This window comes from Vicugna pacos, chromosome 11 (assembly GCF_048564905.1).
Source record: "Vicugna pacos chromosome 11, VicPac4, whole genome shotgun sequence".
NCBI lineage: Eukaryota > Metazoa > Chordata > Mammalia > Artiodactyla > Camelidae > Vicugna > Vicugna pacos.
In genome coordinates this window covers 39341436-39360281 of record NC_132997.1, presented here as the reverse complement: position 1 = coordinate 39360281, position 18846 = coordinate 39341436, and the positions used below count along the sequence as shown (strand labels likewise).

The window sequence follows — 18846 nt, the reverse complement described above, 5'->3', positions numbered from 1 at the left end:
GTTGACAGAACACTCTCTCCCTCTCACTTCTGATCTTTGACTTCTCAGTGCCCATTGGCTTCATTCTCTCATGTCACAGACAGACTTTCTCCACACAGAAGAGAACAAAGGGTCTTTGGACTCACATCCTTCCAGCTCAAACATCAGTGATAGACGAGAATCTCTCTCCAAGCTCCAGTTTTAACATAATCTCAGGGAATGGTGCTGATTGGTCTGAGCTGGTTCATCAACCCACCTCTTGAACCAATTACTGTGTCTAAAGGGGCAGGGTCTGTACCAGAAGAAAGAGAAGATGAACATCCCTATGGCCATTCCTCCAACCTGTGGAACAGGCAGACGTGGTGATGGCTGCAGGGCATCCAGGTGAGGCAGTGGAGCAAAATCTGCATATGTGAGCCTGAGGCTCAGAGGAGTGCACTGCACTGAAGACCTGGATGTCTGAAGGCTCAGAAAAGTGGATGATTGCCTTGACGAAATTAATGGCAGGATTTATTCCACAAGCTCAGTAAATAGATGATCTTGTGATCATTATTACTCAGATAACCTTTAAAATGTATTTTATCAAGTTTCATTAGGATCAGTGCAATTCATAGTCCAAAAAAAGTCTTGTTTTTAAAAGAAAGCAAATCTCAGAACAGTATGTGTAGTATGAGTTCAGTGAAGTAAAACACAAGGTATGTGTGCGATTTGAGTGGGTGTTTATACAAGGATAGGTCTGTGTTTCACAGATTTCGGAAAGCACTGTGCCGTATCCACACAGAACTATTGCCCAGACTTTAGCCAACTGTGTACAACCTTTTGCCATGCTCATTAAGAACTGCTTGATGAACAGTTTGGAAATTTCTTTTCAAATGAGAAGTCTTAGCGGAAAAAGAAAATTTATTCTATCAAAATGAGATCCTTGTATTTCATGAGTCCTATGTATTTCATCTCTTTGCAGCTGGCAGGCATTTGAAGGCATTATCCCACATGTCTCACCATAGCTGACAAGGCCCTCTGTGCTCTCTGCCTCCTCTCCTGCTGCTCTCTCCTGACCTTTGCTCTCAAGCCCCGAGCCTTCATTGTGCCAAAACTGGTCCCTTACATCCTTCATGTGTATTTCTCCCTCTCCCTCAGACTTTGGTGTAGTTCGTTTCTCAGCCCAAATGTCACTTGTTGAGCAAGGTTTTCACTGGCCATCCAACCAAAAATAGCTCACTTCAGCCCCCAACATATCACTCTGTTTTATTGTCCCATAGCACTGTCTCAAATGATATTGATCATGTATGACTTGTTTATTGCTTGTCTCTTCCCCTTAGAGTGTAAGATCTATGAAAGCAGGAACTTTGTCTGTACTGTCATTCTCCATCCCTATAACAGAGTCTAACTACGCAGTGAGTGTTTGTGGGATGAAAAGTGGGAAGGGATAAATGAGGAGTTTGAGATTTGCAGATACTAACTGGTACTACTATAAAATAGATAAACAACCATATACCACAGGGTAACCTATAATGAAAAAGAATATGAAAATAAATATATGTATGTATATATATGACTGAAACATTATGCTGTACACCAGAAATTGACACAACATTGTAAAATGACTATACTTCAATTTTAAAATAAGTTATACTTCTGGACTATTTATTATTCAGTGCTAAAAAGAAATGAGCTATAAAGCCATGGAAAGATATGGAGGGAAATGAAATGTGAATTGTTAAGTGAAAGAAGCCAATATGAAGAAACTATATACTGTATGATTCCTACTATATGACATTTCGGAAAAGTCAAAACTATGAAGATAGTAAAAAGATCGGTGGTTGTCAGGGTTAAGGAGGAGGAAGGGATGAGTTAGTGGAGCACACGGAAGTCTTAGGCAACTTTGTATGAAAGTATAATGGTGGATATAAATCATAACACATTTGGTCAAATCCACAGAATGTGCAACACCAAGAGTGAGCCCTAATACGAACTACTGACTCTGAGTGATAAGGATGTGTCGATGTAGATTCACTGATTATACCAAAGGTACCACTCTGGTGGGGGATGTTGATAAAATGGAGTCATAAGTGGTAGAAAAGGGTATGTGGGAAATCTGTATATCTCCTGCTCAGCTTTGCTGTGAACCAAAAACTGCTGTAAAAATAAAATCTATTAAAAAAAAAAGATAGACTGCCCAAGTTGTCAATGGTTTAAGTGTGTGAGTAGAACCCTAAGAGATTATTTGACATTAGAGTTGTCCTGGGAAAACTAGCGCTCAAGAGAGCCTAAACCGAAACTTTAGGTGTTTTTTTCCAAATTAGAGTTCCCAACTCCGTGCTCAAATAAGTTAGACAGGTTTTTGTGTTGAGGGATTGAGTCCTCAAACAGCTCACATGTGTGTGCTGTGAATCTCTAGGGTAAACAGCATATGCAACTATTTCCTAACATCTGATCCAGAGCCCGTCTTCACATGTCTTAATCACTGGTGAGCCTAGGTCCAGCTGAATGCCTGTATCACCCTACAGAGCTGCTTTAAAATAGTCAAAATATTTCTCCTCAGAACTAACCCAACATAATTTAGTTACTTATCTGTTTGGCTGATTCCAAACCACTAGACTCTATGTTCCACGAGAACAGTGTTTTTTGTCTGTTTTATTCATTATCATGTTCCCTGTGTCCAGAGGTGTGCCTGACACACATTAGGGGCTTAATAAATACTTGTTGAAAGAATGAATGAATGAGCAAAGGAATAAACATCTTTTATTATGTAAGTTTCAGGTGTATAGCAGTATAATTCAACATCTGGATACACTACACAGTGATTACCACAAGTCTAGCTGCCATCTGTCACCATACACTTGACCCCCTTCACTCCTTTTGAAAACCCAACCTCCAACCCCCTTCCCCTCTGGTAACCACTGATCTGTTCTCTGTATCTATGAGATTTTTTTTTAAAGGACTTTATTCTAGCTATATTACTTCTACATTATTTGAATTTTTTTTTAATGGAGGTACCAGGGATTGAACCCAGGACCTCTGTGCATACTAAGCACATGCTCTACCACTGAGCTATATCCACCCTCTTCTATGAATTTATTTTTGTTTTATTTTGTTTGTTCATTTATTTTGTTTTTTTATATTCCATATATAAGTGAAACCATACAGTATTTGTCTTTCTCTCTCTGACATATTTCATATAGCATAATACCTTCAAACTTTCTTCTTTCTTAAGTTTTGGGTTATTTGGGATCTTTTGTGGTTCCATACAAATTTTAGACTCATTTTTCTGATTCTGTGAAATATGCCATTGGAATTTTGATAAGGATTGCATTGAATCTGTAGATTGCTTTAGTAGTAACATACATATATTAAATGTATGTTAACTTTTTTTTAAGGGGAGAGGTAATTAGGTTTATTTATTTATTTATGTTTAATGGAGGTACTGGGAATTGAACCCACGACCTTGTGCATGCTAGGCATGTGCTCTACCACTAAGCCATACCCTCCCTCCTAAATGTACATTAACATTTTAGTAACATTAGTTATTCTAATCTATGAACCCAAAATATCTTTCCATTTATTTGCACCTTCAGTATCTTTCATCAGTGTCTTACAGTTTTCCAAGTACAGGTCTTTTACCTCCTCAGTTAGATTTAGTCTTAAGTATTTTATTCTCTTTGATGTTATGGTAAACAGGGTTGTTTTCTTAACTTAGCCTTTTGCTGATTCATTGTTAATGTATAGAAATGCAACAGATCTCTGTATATTAATTTTGTATCCTGCAACTTTACCAAATTCATTGATAAGCTCTAGTTTTTTGGTATTGTCTTTAGGATTTTCTATGTATTTTATCATATCATCTGCAAAAAGTGATAGTTTTACTTTTTCCTTTCCAATTTGGATTCCCTTTATTTCTTTTTCTTTTCCTTTTTTTTTTTTTTTGTCTGATTGCTGTGTCTAGAACTTCCAATACTATGTTGAATAAAAGTAGTGAGAATGGGCCTCTTGTTTTGTTTCTGATCTTAGAGAAGAATCAGCTTTTCACTGATGTTAGCTATGGGTTTATCACATATGACCTTTATTATGTTGAGGTTCGTTCCCTTTATACTCACTTTGTTGAGAATTTTTGTCATAAATGCATGTTGAATTTTGTCAAATGCTTTTTCTACATCTATTGAGATGACCATATGATTTTTAGCCTTCATTTTGTTAATAGATGTATCACACTGATTGATTTGTAGATGTGGAATCATACTTGCATCTCTGGAATTAATCCCGCTTGATTGTGGTATATGATCCTTTCAATGTGTGGCTGGATTTGATTTGTTAATATTTTGTGGAGGGTTTTTACATCTCTGTTCATCAAGGATACTAGCCTATAATTTTCTTTTTCTGTGGTGTCCTTGTCTGGTTTTGGTATCAGGATAACGCTGGCTTTGTAAAGTGTTGAACAAGCAATTTTTATTCTGTCCGCAAGTCCTCAGTGAAGAGGGCAGAAATTTTAGTGCCAGGTAATTGTAACAAATTCTGACTAACATGGCACATATTTTCTGGGATATTTGTGTAATATTTATTCTTGTTGATGATTTTCCCAATGTATTTTTTTCTGGATGGACAAGTTGAAGGAGTTAAGAAAATAAAGCAGGGGTGAGGGCTTTGGATTCTGACCCCACTCTATTGGCGATAATGATAGCTAACATTTGCACTGCAATTGTCTTCCAAAAGTTTTTGCATTTGGTTCTCTAAACAAAATGCAGATGTCATTACCTTCATTTTCAGGTAGATAGGCAGGCTTAGAGAGACTCTCCCGATATCGCTCAGGTGGTATTAGATCAGTCTTGATCTAAACCCCGGTCTTATGATGTCAAAGTCCATGTTTATTTCATGGCACCTGCCTGCCTCCCTAGCTGGTTGTGTATGCTGGGAAGCCACTTCCCCATTCTGGGCCTCGGTTTTTGTATCTGGAAAGTGCCCAGGTGATCTCTCAGATTCTTTCCAACTTTAAGTGCTGTGACTGTAAGCCTTTTTCTCTCCATCACCTATTTGAAAAATTGCTATAGCTTAAAAAAAAAAAACCAAAATAGATTTAATTTCTACTTGTAATTGCATAGCTCTTTGAAAGTCTGATTCAGGTACTGAAAATCAAATAAATTATGAAAAATTCCCCTTTCTTTTAAAGTAATGCCCAGAAACAGAATCCTTGAAAAAGGATGACATGGTTGTGTTAAACACAGTACCACCAGACGGGTCTTCATTATTATTTTTTTTTTAAATGCCATCAGAGGATTTTACTCTGAGCTTGTTTCAAAACAAAAAATTAAGAAGAAAATATAGCAACTTTTCTAGAAATGAAATCCTTCAGCAGAATAAAAATAAATAAATCTGAAATATTTAATCTCCAAATAGCTAAATAAATAAATCTTTCCAAAAGGAAAAGGCCAAGCCAGGTCTTCAGGTTATTATTTACCTAGTAAATTCCCTTTGTATGCAAAACATTTGTATTATTCACATAACCCCTGTCTGATTAAACTGCTGTTGGGCCACACAGCCAAAAAGCAAGTAAATTATATGGTTCTTCTCCATAAGGCATTTTGTTTTGTCTCCTAACTTATTTGCAGCCATATAGAATTAACTTACTTTTGGTGTCAGATGAAAAAACTGTACACAGAAAAATCTGTATTTGCACATCCTCTTGGGGGTTTTATTTTGCTAAAAAGAATTCACACAGGCCAAAAAAAAAAACAAAACCCATGCAAAATATTTTTGTGCACACCTCTAACACACTACATTCTAATTCTGAAATGTTAAAAAAAAAATCCCAAAGCAAGAGTACCTGGGTTGAAAAGTTAACATTATAAAAGCTAGATTCCTAACACAAACACTGCAGACACAAGTCACTCAGTCGCAAAAAGTTAATGTTTATAAATGTTAAGTAAATGTCAACAATGAGGAGACAAGAACTGTAGATCCAAAGTGTACTTCCTACCATGAATTATTAAAAACCGTGTTTGGTGTTGTAAGACATTCACGAGGTTAACTTGAAATAGATACAACCTTAACCTGGTCGCTATGTCAAACTTACACCGTGGGAACCTTATTAAAAACTACCTCCTTTTACTGCTACCTTTACAATATTTTGTTGTTGTTGTTCATTTTGGGTTTCGGTATATAAAAGGGTCCCTCAGAATCTACACTAGCTCTGAGATGCAGAAAAATCGATTCAGTAAATGACTATGATGAAGTTCTCCTTTGAGACATTTCGCTTCTCTTCTTAATGACTATATAGTATTTAATGACCACACTTGTGTGTGTGGACGTGTAAAACCTTTTAAGTGACATTTTCAGAAACAACTCTAGGGAACTTTTTTTGCTTTCCTTGAGACCAGTCCCTGATAATTTTCATAGTTGTGTTTATTTTTTTTAAGAGAAAAGCTGCCTAGAGCCTTTCTGTACAGTCAGCAACCTCCTTGTCCCTGTATATTTGAACTTTCCAAAAATAACAGAATGCTTGTTTGCAACTCCTGAAAAATCTCCAGGCACTCTTGGCAGGTTTTACTCTGCCTGGTGCTTTACAGGCACTTTCTCACTGCACCAAAGGTAAAGAAGGGCCCGGTGGTAGGAGCATGTCCCGGTGTTCCCTGGAGGTGGGTGGCTTTACCTTTGGGGAAAAAAACAAACAAACAAAAAAACCAAAAACAAAAACAAAAACAAAAACAAAACCATGGGCCTCCCACTAGGACACATCTAGTTGCTTCCTTCTCCCTAAGGTAGAAAGGCAGTCCCCTGGAAGCCTCAGTTCTCAGAAGAAAAAGTGTTCTAATGCATTCTCACAAAACATTTCAAACGTGCAAAGAGAAAATCCCAAACAGAAGTTAGGAGAGGGTAGCAGCAGTTGGAGGGGAGTCTAAGAATTGTGCTCAAGTGAAAAACATCCTCTCCAACCATGGGCTTCGATGCCGGGGTTCCTTGAGCATAACAACAGTGCTTCCTAAAAGGGAAAGAGACGATCCATTGACCCACCTCAGAAACTAAAGCTTCTCTCTTTCTCACCAAACAGCTTGAAAACGCTTACTGACTTACTTAACTCAAACTATCACTAACATTTTAAAGAAGTGTGAAGACCCAAGTCTATCTCCATAAATAATTAAATAATTGCTAGATCCACTCAGCTCATACTTTCTCAAAACATTGGCCAAAATGGCACATGTGGGTAGATCCGGCCACCTTTCCCTGCCGGCAGACAACACGACTGTATGTTATCAGTGTGCTGCGTTTGAAGGAAGATACCAGAAGGATGGTGCAGCTCTGAGGCGGGGAGGCCCTGCCAGCTCGTGTGTTCTTACTGAGGTTGGCAAAAGGGAAGCTTCCTCCTCCCCACCCAGAGTCTGGGCATGTTCTGTCTGCCATGCTGTTCCAGACACTGCCTCTCTCTTCTTTTCCACAGGTCACTAAGCCTGTGGGGGGAAGGGATGCTAAGGAAGATGTCATCAGTGAGCCGTCAGAGATGGGTAGTGAAACACACACACACACACGATTAAGACATTCATGCTAATAAAGCCAAACAGAGGCCAAATGCAGCCCAGAGTTGTTTAAAAAATCTCCTCTCACACACAGCAAAACAAAAGTGGAAAGGAAAAAGGGAAAAAAAAAAAAAACAACCTCAATTCCACTTTGTCATCACATTCAAAAAGAAGCTAAGCCTTCTGGGGACATCACTGGATGTTTCAGACCGAAAGAGGGGAACCGAAGAGCCCTCCTTCCCTCAGCTGTCTGCACGGTGAGCCTGCTCCTTGCCCGAAGCCCCGTCAACTGCCCAGCGGCTCCCAGAAGACACCTCTCTGATGCCTGGGCTCCCTTGAGGATGCTCAAGCCCGTGCAAGGTCTGAAGTCTGATGTGCAGAGGTAGCTCCGTGACGCGAGTCATGGAATAACACTTCCTTTTTTGGTGAGGAAAGCCCAGTTGGTCTTAGCTAACAAGCTCTCGGCTATGGCTCTAAAAATACCCTGCAGCGAGGACTGTTTGGCACTTCATTCTGTTTGCCAGAGGAGCTTGAAAGAACTCTGCAGGCCGCTTCAGGTTCTCCCTAACTGCTCTGAGCTCGGTCCCTGCTCCGGTGACCTCAGGGAAGCCTATCGCTTTGGGAAAGTTACTTTTTGCTTTTCACTTTTGAGTTCTTGGAATTCTGTCCTCAACGTCTGAAGTACAATTCCAGCCTTGGATTAATGACTAGCTTGGTTCAGGAATCTTCATTTGGCTTCTAGTCTGAACTATGCAAATACACGATCTGTGTGCAGAAGAAAAGGACTAAAATTATACTTCAGAAGGGCTCCGTCACTTCCTGTCTTCTCCCTTTCCCCTCCACAAAAGAAACATCAGCCTCCTTGAATCCTGTGTTGCCAGCAGTGGGAGCAGCTCGCTGCCCGTCAGCATCAGACGCCCGGGCTCCCTACACGTTGATGGCGTGCGCGTGCTTCTTGCACAGGGGTTTGTCCTTCTTGGAGTAGAATGGCTGCCCCTCCAGATTCACGTGGCAGACCTGGGACAGAGAACAGACAGGCATGAGCCAGGGCCTCACAGCCACTGTCACAGGCAGATGGGAGAAAAGACAACAGCTGATTTCTCCCCACTACAAATTCTTTTTTGAGGGGAGTGGGAGGGGGCCCTTGATTTTTTTAAATTTACTTTTAAAATCAAAAAATCTTTTTTAAATGGAGGTACTAAGGATTGAACCCTAGGACCTTGTGCATACTAAGCATGTGCTATATCACTGAGCTGTACCCACCCCACCCACCTCGACAACAAATTCTAAACAACTAAAGCAGAATTGATGGGCTGAACTATATAAAATTTAAGACTTCCAAAGAGGAACATGGAACTAAATTTAAAATCAAATCAAATCAAATTAAATTAATGGAATACAGGATGATAGAGGTGATTGAGTGATGCTATCCAAAATTATAAGGAACTGGTAAAAATTCCTAAGTCAATAGCCACAGAGGTGACTGACATCTAAAGAAATATTATTAGCAAACTAACAAAATGTCAGGAAAAAAAATGATCCTGACTAATAAGTAAAGGAAAAATAAATTAAAACCTCCATGAGATACCACAAGATACCTGCTAATCTAGCAAAATAAATAAAACAAGAAGTTCCAATGGCTTTTCACCTTTAACCTTACATGACTATAGCCAAAAAGTAAAAAAAAAAGGTCATCAGTCAAAAGTCAGCAAGGCCAAAGGGGATCAGGTCTACTTGTCACTGCCAGAGACACATGATTCAGCCCAGGCTTCCGCAGGGGATGTGGCAACACTGGAGGGAAGCCATAAAGATGTGCGTGCCCTGTACCCCAGTAACATCACGCTGGAGAATTTCATCTTGCAGCAACTATCGCACAGAACAAGAAAGCGACATCTGCTCAGCTACAAGCTGAAAAACCACTAAAATTTCCCTCAGTGGGGAGCTGATTAAGTAACTTTTTATGGTACATTTTTCCAATGAAATGCCACCATGAAAAAAATCAATCAAATATGGCAAAGTGTACGCAGGGAAATCTTACATGAAAAAAAAAGAGGCAAAATTATACATCCCCATAATGACAACATATGAGCGCAGTTTGAAGATGGAGACATCAGAGAAAGAAGAGAGGTCAATAGTATTTGTTAAGGCTCCTGTGGGTCAAGTACGATGCCAGACACCTTGTATACTGATCTCATGTAATTCTCACGAAAGCTTGATGGGGTAGGTGTGACTTTGCCTCATTTCACAATCGAAAAGCTGAGGCTCCAAGCGCCCGAGTGTCTTGCTCAAGTCACAGCCCCAGGAAGTTGTAGAGCTGGCCATCCAAGACCAGGTCTGCAAGACAGCTCCAAGCTCGTTTTCCCCACACTGCATAGCAGAGAGGGGCTAGGCTGACTTGCAGTTTCTTTGGGCTTGCGGACCTGTATCGAGGTAGCTCACTAAGTTTGCGGGACCACCAGTATGTAGTCTGGCCCTGGGGTGGGCAAACTGCCAACTGCCAGAGTCAGCCGGGAAGGCACCTAGGCTGGGAAGGACCCCAGCCTCAGAGAGGGCACTGAGGATCCCTAATGGGGAGCAGAACTGGGGACCACATCCAGGACACTGACATGAGAAGCACAGGTGGAGTTCCCACGTATAGGTAGGCATGAGGATAGAGAAATCACCCTCCCAAGATGATCTTGGGTCCATGAGCATGGGTCCACTCTGAGAGAGTTGTAAAGAAAAGTGGCATAATGGTGGCCCCACGTGTAAGGTCCTGAGAACCCAGTTGAGGATGCTATACTTGGGGCCACACAGGGCTGCCGATGGGCCTGAAAAAGTGTCTGAAAACATCCCAGGTGGAGGCAGTGATGTTGAGTGTAACCAAGCTCCTGAGGTGGCCTCAAGCTGCTAGTGACAACTTGCAAACAAGTCTAAGAAGGTGGCACCTAAAATCCAACTGGTGAGGATGGATTTCAGGAGAGACAGAAAGGCAGCTCTGGAGTGAGTTGCAAGGAGCTGCCGGTCAACATCCAGGGCTCTGGCCAGGAGACTCTGCCTGGTCTGGGACAGTACCAGTTGCTTGTGAAAACTCTGGGATGAATCAGGCTGCAGAGGGGGTTGGGAGACTGAAGACCAAGGAGTGAAGAAAGGCCAGAGTCTCAAGGGTGGCTTGTTGGTAAGATGAGACTAGGGCGGGAACCATCAGAGAGGTTGTGCTCGGTGTCTTGGGCCATGAGACTGCGGGCAGGATGCCAGGTAGCTTCATGGTGAAGGAGGCCTCCAGCCTACCCAGCACAGGGGCACAGCATGGGTGGTCCAACCCCCAGGCTCTGTGGTCAAGTGGCAGCAGGGCCTGGCTGGGAAGGAGGGTGGCCATAGACAGTGCTGACCACAGAGTGGAAGGTAATGGAATTGGCCAGCTGCAGCGGCCCCAGGACTACCCACAAAAGTTACATCACCTCCCATCCCTTCCAGATACCCACACCAGTTAGACACTAACTACGCTTAGAGGAAAAGAAGGGCTAGTAAGATACCTTTCCCCAGCTAAGGTAGAGCTCAGATCCTTTCCATTAGAACTCAAGGGCCAAAGCCAGACAGGAGCTCAACCTTTACCCTGACCCACGTTGCTCTTCTCAGCCTTTACTTTAAATGCCTGGAACTTTAGAGATGTTGCCTTGTTCTGGTCTTTAATTGTCAGCTTTGTTTTCCTCTCCAGAGTCTAAGTTCCCTGAAGGTAGAGACATGCCCTGGGATCCTTTTGTATTTCCCAAACTCAGCTGAACTAGTCTGAAGTATGTGCTTTCCTGGGATCTAACTGATGGGAAAACAGCTTGGAGAGCTGGTCCTGATCTTTCTTACTAGTTCTTTTTTTTTTCAAATTCTAAGAAAATATACGCTCATTAAAAGTGATTTGGAAAAAAATACCAAAACAAATATACGTATGTATATACATGACTGGGACACTGTGCTGTACACCAGAAATCAACACATTGTAATTGACTGTACTTCAATAAAAACATAAAAATAAAATCAAAAAAGTAATTTGGAAACATAAAGTGATGGAAAGAGGACCAAAAATCATGATCAAAGTTTTCCAATCAAAATACTAATTTCCAAAAATTCAAACTATGTTCCACTTTGATATGGCTTCACGGGGCAGTGAGTGCCACACAGGCTAGTCTAGGGGAAGGTGTAATGGTTCTCCACACTGATTCTCCAAGGGACGGGATCTGCCTGGTATCTTTGAGCAGATCCTTTGGGCAGTGCTATGGGTCTTTCGCACCTGCCTGGAATTTATTTGTAATCTCAGCCTGAACAACCCCAAGCTTAACTGCTTCTTCTGGTCTCTCTCTGGGACTTGCACCATCAAGACTCTCAGCCAAACACAGAGGCTCAAGGGCGCAGACTCACGCTCATCTTTGCATGGTTCCCTCTCTATGAGACACAGACCTCTCGTCAGCCTGCCCTTGGAGAACAGGCCTTCTGTGCCACTGTCTTCCCTGGACCTTCTCCAAGTCTCTTGGATCCTTCTAAAAGTTGGGTAACCAGATCTGCAGGCAGCATCTTAGGATCAGACAAGCCATGGCTTGAAGGTAAGGGTCAAAGAGCCCTATACTGTGTCTTGCTGAGTGGTGACTCCACAGAGGACAACCATAAAATCAGTATATTTATATTGTTGTCCCTTTTTGGAGGGGAGTCCCTGATATGTTTAAAGACCCTAAAAGGCAACTAGAGAATCTATTCAAAGGGTTGGAAAATCAGAGTGCTACAGATTGAACTGTCTCCCCTCCAAATACACCTGTTAAAGTTCTAAGCCCATTGCCTCCAGACTGCCCAGAGCAGGGACACAGCATTAGGAAATAGGGTCTTTGCAGATGTAATTAAGATATAAGTTAAGGTGAGGTCGTACTAGTAAGGTGGGCCTTTAATCCAGTATGACCAGTGTCCTTATAAGAAGAGGAGAAGAGACACAGAGACAGATACCTGCACAGAGGAGAATGCCATGTGAAGACACAGACATGCAACGGAAAGACGGTTGCGTGATGACAGAGGCAGAGGTTGGAGTTAAGCAGTTACAATTCAAGAAACACCAAGGACTTCCGGCAACCACCAGGAGCTAGGATCGAGAGCATGGCCCTGCTGACACCTGGGATTTGGACTTCTAGCCCCCAGAACTGTGAAAGAACACATTTCTGTAGCTAAGCTATTTGTTTGCAGTACTTTGTTATGGCAGCGTTTGCAAACTAACACACTGAGTGAATACAGTGCACTCCACAGACGGGAGGGGGTGTAGACATGAAGCATAAAAGCTGAAGTGAATTGCAATAAACTTTATGACTGGGGTTGTCTGATGTCGTAAGCCTATAAAAACTATTCAAGTTTAAACCATACAGATCTTTCACACATTCCCAAAATGTACCTTGAGCAGCTCTGATTTAAAAAAAAAAAACTAGCAATAGTAGCACATTAATTTTCTCAAATACAGTTTAGTCAGTTACAGACGGACATTACTGGGCTTTATCAGGGAGGGCTGTTTCTGAACTCTAATCCAGAGTGTAAATATCGGCAGGTTTATTGCCACGTCCCCTTCCCAACCTAAAACCCTCGGAAGGAAAGTGCCAATCTCTGGCTATTCAGCAGAAATAAACTGCACATTGTTAATACTTAATCTAAGGCTTACCTTCTGGCAACTGTGTATCAACAGGACCATTTAGGAAAATGCAATGATACTTGGTCCTGTTTTCTAAAGGTTCTATCAAAAGAAACCTTATCTCAACTTCTCATAGGATTAGTCAATAAGCTCTTATCTACTGTTCAGGGTGAAAATTTGGGGAAAACCCTTGAATGACTTCATCGTATCTTAAACAACATATAACCACTGGAAGCCACCCACCCCTATTTCAATTCAAACATCATTCACTCCTCCCATCTATTGAAAGCACTGCTGGGGAGGCAAGCTGCTGGTTTGCCAGATCCTGGGACACTGCTGTCCTTAATGAAATGGAGAGTAAATAAAACTTTGCTTGACTGTGACATATCAAGGCATCATGGTATCTGCCAGCTTTTAAAAATGAGAATATTAGAATGTCAGAGTTGAAAGGGATATAGTGGGTTGGTCATCTGGCCCCATTGATCCCTCCTACCCCTTCTCAGAAAGTCAGAACCCCAGGCTAAAAACATACTGCGCAAATGAAGCAGGTGTCATGCCAGGTATGCCCCAGGGCTTCGATAAACTTGTCACCGGCCTCCACAGGGAAATCACAGCCGTGACACTTGGTGCTGAACAGATTGACGTAGTCTGAAAAGAAAGGCAGAGTAAGGAGCAGGCAGCCAGCCAGGCTGGGAGGAGCACCCCAGCCATATCAACCCAACGCCAGGACCCCCCCCACCCCCATCACTGGGCCGGGGGCAGTGGTTGAAACCTAATTGGTTCCTTGTCATCTTGCAGACAGCATACTCAGTTACATGATTGCTTTTTTTTTCCCCCAATAATTTGCACTGGTGTGGTGCAGATTCAGGCTTAGTCATCACCCTGTGTTGGTTTGATTCGCAAACACTTTCTGGAACTGTCATTAACTTTCTGCAGGGTGATTTTCTCCTCTGCCTGTCACCTCTTATGGCCCAAACAGACCGATCCCAAAAAAGAAAAAAACAATCCTATTTCCCAGCAGCTATGCTTATTTTGGAAGAGACAAAGCCCTTAACATTTTTAAGAGTTATAGAATGTTCTTTGCTTGGCCAGTCTTCTGTCATTGGGCATTTGTGTTGGTAATAAATTTTCACAACTAGAATCAATATTTGAGCTACTTTGTTGGGACGTGTCCCCATCCCCCGAGCCAGGGAGATAATAATACCAAATATTATTTACATAGTACTTTATAGTTTACCGTCCTCACACAGGTGGTATTTCCTAGCATCTCAGTGTCAAGGTCTATGGAGTAGTTTTCTTTGTACTCCCAGTGGCACGCCTGGCACACAAGTCGGTACCCCAACACACAGGAATTGGATGAATGAGTGAACCAATGAATCAATGAATCAATGAATGGACTTCACCATTGCAAAAATCCCTCGGAGATTGAACTACAATTATTTTTGTTTTGTTTTGTTTTACTTTGTGGTTAAGGAAACTGAGGTTTGAAGAGGCGAAGGGCCTCTTGGCTCAGAGGCAGCGCTTCTTCTGCACTCTCTGTAGAAGTCCTCCAGACTCTTCTAGAAAAGACTGACGCCTTTTACAAAACCTTCATTCCCCTAGAAGTGCACTTGTCTTGCCACCGCTCGGCCACAGCTGGCTTTTTCTAACAGCAGTTTTCTGCTCAGATCTTGTAGACAGCCTGCCTGATCACTGTCTCAGACCACCTGCTGAAAGGCAGCATGCTGTGGGGGGTATGAACTTGGATTCTGAAGATAGAAGGGCCTGGGCTCAAATCCCACCTCTATCCAAGAATTGTTCAAATCTGGGGCAAGTGACCTAACTTCTCAGTGCCTCAACTTTCTCATCTTTATAATGGGAATAACTATACTACCTAACTCATGGGGTTGTTATATAGATTAAATAAGATAAGGAATGTGAAGTACTTGGCACAAATTCTCAAAGATGTTGGCTCTCATTTTGAATGTCTTTAAAATGATGAAAGGAGGGAAAGGAACATGATTTGCGCACCTACTATGTGCAGATCCAATATGAGGGCTTTTCTATGTTTCCTGTTTAATCTTCATGGCAGTTCTGTGACAAAGTTATTATTCTCATTTTAAAGACGATGAACCCGGTTGTAGGGATTCCATCAACCAAGCAGTATGGAGCCTGCTGGACCCCAAAGTTCATCCTTTCTCCAGTTATCTATTTGCCATTGAGATTTGATAAGTTCTATCTCTTGCATATTTTTTCCAATGTATGGTTTCCCCTCTGGGGTTTAATTATAGTCTGTCACGCAAATGCTCTTACATATACTGCAGTCCATCAATCTTGGTTCTGACAGTATATTTCATTTCTTCAGTAAGCAGAAATCTATCACCCCACCGGAACTAGGAAAACATCATTCTGCTTCTGTTAAAGGGTAACACCTGGCTTATGGTTCACTTGTGCTCTGCTGGAACGTACTGGTCTGGGGTGAGAAGCAGGGCTGTAGGCTAACTCACCTCCACTTGAGTCCAAGCCCTGCACCCCACTTCTGACTTCTCTCTCCTTCTGCCTAGTGGGTCTCCAGATGCCCAGGGTTCCCTCCTCCATCTTCATGCCTCTGTAGGAACCGGGTCCTGGGCTTGGAAAACCTTCCCCTACTTTTTCGAGCTGAACCTCTGCAGTCCCTAGGGCTGCCTTCCTTCTGGAAGACTTCATCCCCATCCCATCTGAGAGAGATGAGATAGACAGCCTTCCTGAGGGCTTCTCTCCCTCCCTATCCATCCATCCATCAATCCATCATCCCTTAACTGTTCATTTATGCACCAGCATATCAAAGGATGATGGGTTTGCTTGAGGTTTTTCAGGACAGAGACCCTCTCCTCTATGCTCAGCACCTTTCACAGGAACTGGTACATATTTGATAGATAAATGATGAATGGGCAAAGACATGTTTCAAAAAAGCTTATTAAATAGTGATTCCTTCTCCTATTGTGCAGCCTATGTTTTTTTCTTTCACAGATTAAGCTCTTATGATGGCTTGAATTTATTCCTGGAACATCTAGTCCTGTCCACTGATACATTTTTTGGTTTTACACTTGATTCTGTATAATCTGGAGAACTGTCACTTTGTTTCAAAATTTGGTATCACACGTATGATCCTAATACATAAAAGAAAAGTTGGTATTTTTTCTCTTTTATCCTACAAATGTAGGGGAATGTAACCGGTATTAAAGTTTGTGCAAGGGCCTTTCCCACTGGGAGAGTCATCTAGTTTCTCATTTATGTATCCTTTCTTTATTTCTCCTATTACGTTGACATAATTTTCTTTGACTAACTCTCTTATGCCCCAAGTTGAATTGATAACCCGTATTTAGTGGACTTTATTGCTATTGTAAAAGGATTTCCATTGATCAAATCATAGATGCTGTGTGTTGAAAAAGGGCTTAGTGCTTTACTAGAACAGTGGTTCTCAAACTTTAGAATCATCTGAAAGGTTCATTAAAAAGCAGATTGCCAGGCCTCACCCCTCAGAGTTTCTGATTCAGCAGGTCTGGGGTACAGCCTGAAGACCTGCATTTCTGACAAGTTTCCAGGTGATGCCGATGCTGCTGGTCTTGGAACCACACTTAGTGACCCCCAAACCTAACTGACTGTCACAATCACTGGGTGGGGGTGGGGCACCCCATGAAATTCTGCTTCTGGAGGTCTGAGAACTTATCTTCTCTGTATCTTTGAAGTTCCCTGGGTGACAGTGATGCCCTGCCAGGCCTGGGCTCTGCTCAGGTGCACGCTCATCTGTGAGAAGCTGACCCTCCAACCTCTTTTACTTGCATACAAGATAGTATATATAAAAGCATCAGTGCATCACTGCAGCCAACTGAAGTCTTTTTGAGTCTAGATCCTATCATTCTGTGTCTTCTTCCAAGTTGTTGCTAAAAATGATGACAAGGTTCTACAGTGAGATACCACCCCACACTCTTTAGGATGGCTGATATCAAAAACAAAACAAAACAAAACAAAACCAACCCAGGAAATAACAAGTACGGGCAACGATATAGAGAAACTGGAGCCCTTATACACTGTTGGTGGGATTGTAAAATGATGCAGCCACTATGGAAAACACAGAGGTTTGTGGAAGTTCCTTAAAAAATCAAAAATAAAACTATCATATGATCCAGCAATCCCATCTCTAGGCATACACCCAATAAAATTAAAAACACAGTCTTGAAGAGATATTTGCACATCCAGGTTCACAGCAGCATTATTCACAGTAGCTGAGAAGTGGGAGCAGTCTGGGTGTCCATCAACGGATGAGGAGATAAAGTGTGGTAGATTCATGAAATGGAATATTATTCAGCTTTACAAAAGAAAAGAGTCTTGTCATATGCTATAAAACATGGATGAACCTTGAGGACATTATGCTAAGAGAAATAAGCCTGTCACAAAAAGATAAATATTGCATGATTCCACTTACATGAGGTTATCTAAAGTAGTCAAATTCATAGATACAGAAAGTAGAATGGTGGCTGCCAGGGGCTGAGGGAAGAAGGGAAAAGGGGAGTTGTTTAAGTGGTATGAAGTTTCAGATTTACAAGATGAAAAAGTTCTGGAGATCTGTTTCACAATAATGTGAATGTTCTTTCTACTGAACTGTACACTTAATGATTATGGTGGTAAATTTTATTTTTTTAAACTTTTAAAAAAGTGTTTTTAATTTAAATTTTTAATTTTTTTTATTTTGGAGGCGAGGTAATTAGATTGATTGATTGATTGATTAATGGAGGTACTGGGGGTTGAACCCAGGACCTTCTGCATGCTGAGCACGTGATCTACCACTGACCTATATACCCTTCACCACAATGGTAAATTTTATTATTATTATTTTTTAACCACAGTAAGAAAAAAAAAAGTGACAAAGTCAGAACCAAGCACAATGTCCCACAGTATAACACTGGGCACCTTCCTCCAGGCCTGACTCTGATATTTTATCTCCAGGGCAGGTTAACCAGCCAGGCTTGGCTTTACCTAACTACTGGATAATCTAGCTCTCCTTTCTTCACCTTGTTCATATCACTATCACATTCAACAAGGGTACAAAATTTCTAGAGCTCTTTCTAAAATAAAAAGCAGTGTGTTATTTCTTTACTTAAAACATCTCAGTGATCCCCATTGCTTAAGGAAGTGGTTTCAAACGGTGCTCCTTGGAGAGATGTGAGTCCCCTGCACCACTACAGGGATGGTGTACGTTGCCCACGTACTTCGGGCAGGTGTTCTGTCAAGAGCTCTGCACGCATGATCTCAGTTAATCCTCACAACAGCCTCTGATGGAGGTGAGTTAGGTGGGGAAGGGCTCAGAAAGGGTAAGCATCTTGTCCACGGTCACCCAGCCAGGAAGTGGGGCCCCTGTAGGCCTTAAGTCAGGGTCTCTCGGGGTGTCTAGGACTGGGGCTAAATCTGCTTTCTTGCTGTCTTCTCTGAACACTACACTATCCCCTTCCTGGGTCTTCTTATTCAAAACATCATTTTTGAAAATCCTTGTTGGGGGGCTGCTATGGAGAGGAGCAGTGGTAATAGTGGAAATCTATTGTTCTTTCACAAGCCTCAGACACTGACTGTGTTTATCACAAATTATGAAAGTTACAATGCTCTTAGTGGACGAATAACAGCAATTTGTTTTGGTACAACAGCACCTGTATGAATTACCAGTCATCCCCATTTGCTCATAAGGAGGGAAAGAGATGTGTTATTCCCTCCCTTTTACAG

The 18846-nt window shown here is 41.7% G+C and overlaps 1 protein-coding gene across 4 annotated transcripts in view; it reads right to left on the bottom strand.

Moving 5' to 3' along the window:
* Positions 1–5855: 5855 nt before the first annotated feature.
* The window catches only part of LDB3 (LIM domain binding 3), a 63095-nt gene continuing 50104 nt past the window's right edge, over positions 5856–18846 (bottom strand). For all 4 annotated transcript variants that reach the window (XM_072971171.1, XM_072971170.1, XM_015250469.3 and 1 more), the window contains 2 exons: positions 13646–13761; positions 5856–8498 (listed from right to left, as the gene is read on the bottom strand). In XM_072971171.1, coding sequence (XP_072827272.1) covers positions 8409–8498; positions 13646–13761 — 206 coding nt within the window. In that variant the 3' untranslated portion in view covers positions 5856–8408. The remainder of the gene's footprint in view (positions 8499–13645; positions 13762–18846) is intronic.